This window comes from Podarcis raffonei, chromosome 2 (assembly GCF_027172205.1).
Source record: "Podarcis raffonei isolate rPodRaf1 chromosome 2, rPodRaf1.pri, whole genome shotgun sequence".
Lineage (NCBI taxonomy): Eukaryota > Metazoa > Chordata > Lepidosauria > Squamata > Lacertidae > Podarcis > Podarcis raffonei.
In genome coordinates, this window is record NC_070603.1 from 62,758,898 (window position 1) to 62,764,897 (window position 6,000).

The following is a 6,000-nucleotide window of genomic DNA, read 5'->3' on the forward strand; positions in this document are numbered from 1 at the left end:
GCCATAATCCAGATGTGCAACCATGGTCCACATGTACAATCAAATTTTTCTAAACTTTTCAGAATGTGCCTCTGAAGAGCACTTGAACTGCTCAAAAATCCTTTTGAGGATATTGTAGTTAAAGAGCATTTAAAAGCTGGCTGTGGGGGACAGCAATCATACACTGACAGAATTTATTTGTTATAGAATGGTATTTACTCACCACATGCCACTGCCCAATAGATTTGAGAATCCTGTGTCTGATGTAAAATTCTGTAAGGAGCAACCCTAGCGCTTGAGTCCAAAACCACATCCAAGGTTCCCACAAGCAGCCCTAAGAAGACCAAGATGCAGAGAGAAACATAATGAATATGATCTGAGCAAATGAGAGAGTGAAATAAATGGTGAGATGATTTAAAATAAAGTGTTTATTGATACAAAAGTTTATAAAAGGATGTGAGATCCCAAGAAGGGTCTACAGAATCAGACAAAAGGCCCATCTAGTCCAACATTCTTCTTAAGAGTGCCTAAGCAGATGCCCAAGGGAAGCCCGCAAACAGGACCTAAGCACTACAGCATTCATCCCACCTGCCATGAACGGCAACTGGTATTCAGGGCATACTGTCTCCAACAGTTTCACTGGATGTCTCTAGTTCCAGTATTATGAGGGAGGAATAAAAAAACTCTGTGTTCACCTTCTCTACACCATGCATAATTTTATACACCCCATCATGCTGCCTTTTCTCTGAACCGAAGTCCCAAATGTTGTAACCTTTCTTCTTAGGGAGTTGTTCCATCATCCCCATGGTCATCTTAGGTTGCTTAAGCCACCCCACTTTTTTAAAAAATACCACAGATAAAGCAACTGTCTGAAATGCTTGGTTCAGACACAATGCTAAACCATGCCCCTTGTGCATGGGGAAATTCCACTTTCTTTTTGGGGTTGTGACAAATCATAGTTTCCTAGTTGTCCAAACTATGGTTTGTGCTTTCCCTTCAAACAAAAACTGGGAATAACAAAGGTCAATCCATGGTTTCCAATCCTGATCTGAATGGCAAGCACAAACCACACTTTGCACATTAAGGAGAGACTGAGGTTTCACAAACATTTAAAAAGCAGAGTCACTAAAACAATGCATTCTTAACAGGGAAAGGAACACTGTGAGGCACAACAGCTGAAGGAGAACTGATGTTTATACAACATCAAAACTGGGTTTAATGCAGTATTACAATAGCATACTTGAAGCTTCTTCGGAAATGCCTTCAGAATGCTGTAAGTGGTAATGTTATTTACTATTTTACACAGTGTTAGGCCTGTTGCACATTTTCTGAGTGGAGAAAGACTAGAGAGAACTATGTGATAGTGAGTGGGTGCAGAATTATACTGACAGTATATCATTGCCAATGAAATATTGAAGGAAGTTAAGCTAATGCATTAGCTTTCCAATTGGCACTGTGTACCTGAAAAGAAGTTGTAGTCTCCAAGAGCAGCTGAGAATGTCCTCTTAAATATACTTTGTATATACCACGTCCAAACAACAGAGACGTGCATGTAGGGAGGCACTCTCAGTGATGCATCCCTTTAGAACTAGAACTCTCTTCCTTTAGGGATTTACTAATTTCATATCCTGAGTTATCTTCCATAAATGATGCAGGGCATTCCTATTTGTGTCATTTAGTTGTGGGGAGGGGCAAGACAACAAATAACTGCTTGTTTTTCCAAGATGATAAAACTAAGTTTTCACAAAGTATGCAAGATCTGTATATTTAATCTATGATTATTTGATATAATTAAGATTTGTTGAGGATCGTTAGAAGTTATTTTCAATATGGTAAATTATAAATTTATTAATTTATAAAGATGCTCAGACCACCCCAAAAGTTTAAACTTGACACAAACAATCTAAAAAATTTGAGTAGCTTACATTTCAAGGCCATTTCTCTTCCAATTTTCTCTTTCAGTCTCTCTCACACACCCTACCCAAATGATACCATGCATCTGGTTAAGTACACAAAAGCTTATGCCACAAGAAATCACATACAGATGCAACAATAGACTTTTATGTTTTTACTGGAACATGACAACCTTATACGTGTAATTCAAAATGTTCACAGTATTGCTAGACCACCCACAAAGCTGAAATCTGGTGCATGTGTAGTCCAAGATACAATTCTTCCTAGATAGCTTGTCCAAACTGGAAATGATGTTTACTTCATAATAGAGGCCATTCTCTGTGCATTCCAGCACAGAGCAAGCCAAGGTATACCTGTGGCAGAATGCTGGGCTACAGGAGTTCTGTTGTGTTGTCCAGCTTGGGGAGGGGCAACTTTCAGTAACAGCCAAGAATATGTACATAAACTTACGGAATGCAAGTTCCATTTGCTTGTAAAATAAACAAAGAATGCCAATGTATAAACCAGTGGTTTAAATTTGGCAACAAATACAAACCTGGCTGTGATAAACTCCCCTTAGGATTTCCTAAGTAGGGCCAGTCCCTGCCGCAAGCTCCAAGCACGAGCTCCGGAAGAGCAGGGTGTTGTTGTTGTTTTTAATGTGTTTGCAATTTTACAAAGAAAAAGAAAAGTCCCTTTACACTGTAGATGCTGACTGCATATGGAATACTCTCCAATTTCTTAACTATGGTTAAGAGATTCAAGGCATTCCACAAGCTTTCTTTCTTTCATTCCAGAATATATTAAAATTTTAACAAAATGACATGGACACTGGGGAGGGAAGACTTTTGTTGTTCATTATTATTATTATTATTATACCTCCCTATGTCCGTAGATCTCAGGGCAGTTCACAGCACATTATTAGGGACGCGGGTGGCACTGTGGTCTAAATCACAGAGCCTAGGGCTTGCCAATTGGAAGGTCAGCAGTTCGAATCCCCATGACGGGGTGAGCTCCCATTGTTTGGTCCCAGCTCCTGCCCACCTAGCAGTATGAAAGCATGAAGTGCAAGTAAATAAATAGGTACCGCACTGGTGGGAAGGTAAATGGCATTTCCGTACGCTGCTCTGGTTCGCCAGACGTGGCTCAGTCATGCTGGCCACATGACCTGGAAGCTGTCTGCGGACAAACACAGGCTCCCTCGGTCTATAGAACGAGATGAATGCACAACCCCGGCCCAGAGTCATCTGCAACTGGACCTAACAGTCAGGGGTACCTTTACCTTATGCCCGTAGATCTCAGGGGGGTTCACAGCACATTATCAGTGATGTCACAGACTCTGTTTAAAATGTGTTATGGACACTTCTGTAACTAACTAGTGAAATGAAACCAGAAGAGGGAGGGAAATCACATGTTCTCAGGAGCAAAACTATTTTGAGTGCTAGACAAATTGTATTTCCTGAATGGCAACTTTACTTTAATAAATCTTTTTATAACATATAATCATTATACATGCACTACTTTTCTAAATGGATAGATAGATTGTGTGGTGAGATCTTTTAAAACACTGTTTGAGAAAACAACACACACATGTATATGAACACTTTCTCCTGATAAAAGAAATGTTAGCATTTTATTGCCACATTACCAACTTAACTTTTGGCTTAATCTCTCTTTCGATATTAAGAGGCCTGTATGCATATACCGTATTTTTCGCCCTATAGGACGCACCTAGGTTTTTTTTGGTGTGGGGGGGGAATAAAGCAAAAAAAAATTAGCCCCCCCCCCAGCCGCGGGAACTCCCGCAGGGCTCCCCAGGCTGTGGATAGCTTCCCGAAGCGCGGGGCGCTCTGCTTCAGGGCGCCCCACTTTCCGGGCAAGCAGGCTGCTATCCCCAGTCTGTGGATAGCTTCCCGAAGGGCGGGGCGCTCTGCTTCAGGGTGCCCCGCACTCTGGCAAGCAATCTGCTGTCCGCAGCCTAGGGAGCCCTACGGGAACTCCCGCGGGCTCCCCAGGCTTATGGATAGCTTCCTGAAGCCTGGAGGGAGAGAGGGGTCAGTGCGCACCAACCCCTCTCGCTCTCCAAGCTTCAGCAAAAGCCTGCATTCGCCCCATAGGACGCACACACATTTCCCCTCCATTTCTGGAGGGGGAAAAGTGCGTCTTATAGGGCGAAAAATATGGTATGTGGGAATTTGCAATGCTTGAAGCACTTATGACATGAGGGAAAGAACCTGATGAAATATCCCTTCTTATGCAAAGTACTGTAAAGGAACCCAGCTTCACACTAGGGAGATAGCAGCTGAAATACCTGAAATATCACTATATATAAGCATTTTGCAGACTTTCGCAAGATTTGCAGCTGCAAAGATACAGCTACCTCTACCACAGACATATCATGTGTGTAAGATCACTAGCTTCTTCTGCCCATATCAAACAAATTACCAGATCCAAGCATATTCAACAAGCAAAATTCACAATTAGGCATGAAAATGACCAAGGCTACGGATCTAAGTTAGCTGAACTTAGGTACCACTGAAATCTGTGGGATAAATTAGTCATGACTTATTGATTCAACAACCAACACAGTGCAAACCTATGTATTACTCAGAATTGAGTCACACTGAGTTCAATGGGGCTTACTGTTAGGTAAGTGGATATAGGACTGCAGTCTTAGTCTGGACCCAATCTATTCTCTGCACTGTCCTATGGAGATTAACTTTTGTTGAGGCAAATGAAATGATAACACAAGAAAGTATACTTTTGCAGGAAGACTGTGACAGAAAACAACACCACAGCAATGCCATTCCTGTGTTTACATAGGTAACACTTACTGTCTTGGAACCAAATTTATCTATAATACAAATATATGCTAAACAGATATGCAGCAATTCACAGAGCTGCTCTGCATTGGGCCTTCAAGAATCTGCAGTGCAGATGTACTGCATATAGTGTGAATAAATTCAGCCTGTGTCTGGGAGCCAAGCGAATGAGTGAGTATGCTACTCGCATACGGGAATTTTACTTGAAATTAGCTTTTATTGTTTAAAACTACCACAAATGTTACAAGTGTAATACTAAGCTGCTGAAATAATGTGGGTTAGAGTGTCAGCCTCTAAAAAGCAAAATAATTAGCTCCCTTGTTTACACTGAAATCCTTTAAAACTGTGCACATATTCTACAAAGCTCTAAAGTAAAATGTTTCAATACCGACATATTATTTACCAAATGAAAATATGTAAGTGATGTATTCATCAAAAAAAGCCTTTCAACAATGTTTTTCGTTTGTTTCCTCCCCACGTCAGACGTTGTGAAACTCCACAGAGCCCCTCCTCTGTATTTCATTGGCACACACGGGAGGGCACATTCAAATATACATATTTACGGGGCACGCATCCCCCAAATTTCACCTGTGTTGGTGGTTGGGGCGGGGCGGGATCACAAATCAAGAAGAGCCTGCTGATTTGAAAGCCTTAGGAGAAAGGGGAAACCAGTGTCTGTGCTTTTCCGCACAGGCACCTTCAACCGGGCAGGACCAAACCCGTTCAGCACCCAGAAGCATCCTCTCTGGTCCACCTGGAGAAAGGGTGGGGAGGCAGAGACCATCACAGGCAACGGGCGATGCCACTAGACAACTACTTGGCTGGATTGGGGGGGGGGCATTGGACCTGACACCCGCAAGCCGCAGCGGCCCTGGGCAAAGAGGCCCGACTCCCTGTGCGTTTTAAAGCAGCTTGCGGCTGCGAATGCGCTTTCGGGCGCTGCCCTGACTGGGCCCATTCTCTCCCAAGAGGCCTTCCCAGCAGTTCTTCTGCTGCCCGCGAGGCCCCGGGCGGCGGCCGACGGACTCCCCTCTTCCGGCTCCTCCTCGCCCAGCTGGCGACCGGCGGCTCCACTCACCCGTCAGGCCGCCCCCCTTGCCGTGGCCCCGCCGCCGCTGCAGGAGGAAGAAGGGGTTGGCCCGCTCCGTCACCCACAGCGCGTTGGCCAGCAGCACCTCCTCCGGGCCCAGCCACATAGCGGGGCCGTTGCCGCTGCGGCGCCGTCGCCGCCACCCGGGCACACTCCGCCGTCTCCGAACCGGGGCCGGCCCGACAGTCACAGGTGGGTCACGGGGACTACGCACGT

At 44.3% G+C, this 6,000-nt stretch overlaps 1 protein-coding gene across 2 annotated transcripts in view; it reads right to left on the reverse strand.

Annotated features, from left to right (window-relative positions):
* The window catches only part of TBC1D9B (TBC1 domain family member 9B), a 34,337-nt gene extending 28,337 nt beyond the window's left edge, over positions 1-6,000 (reverse strand). The window contains exons 1-2 of one of the 2 annotated variants that reach the window (XM_053376964.1): positions 5,773-6,000; positions 203-313 (exon numbers count right to left, since the gene is read on the reverse strand). In XM_053376964.1, coding sequence (XP_053232939.1) covers positions 203-313; positions 5,773-5,890 — 229 coding nt within the window. In that variant the 5' untranslated portion in view covers positions 5,891-6,000. The remainder of the gene's footprint in view (positions 1-202; positions 314-5,772) is intronic. The other variant, XM_053376965.1, reaches the window with a different exon arrangement.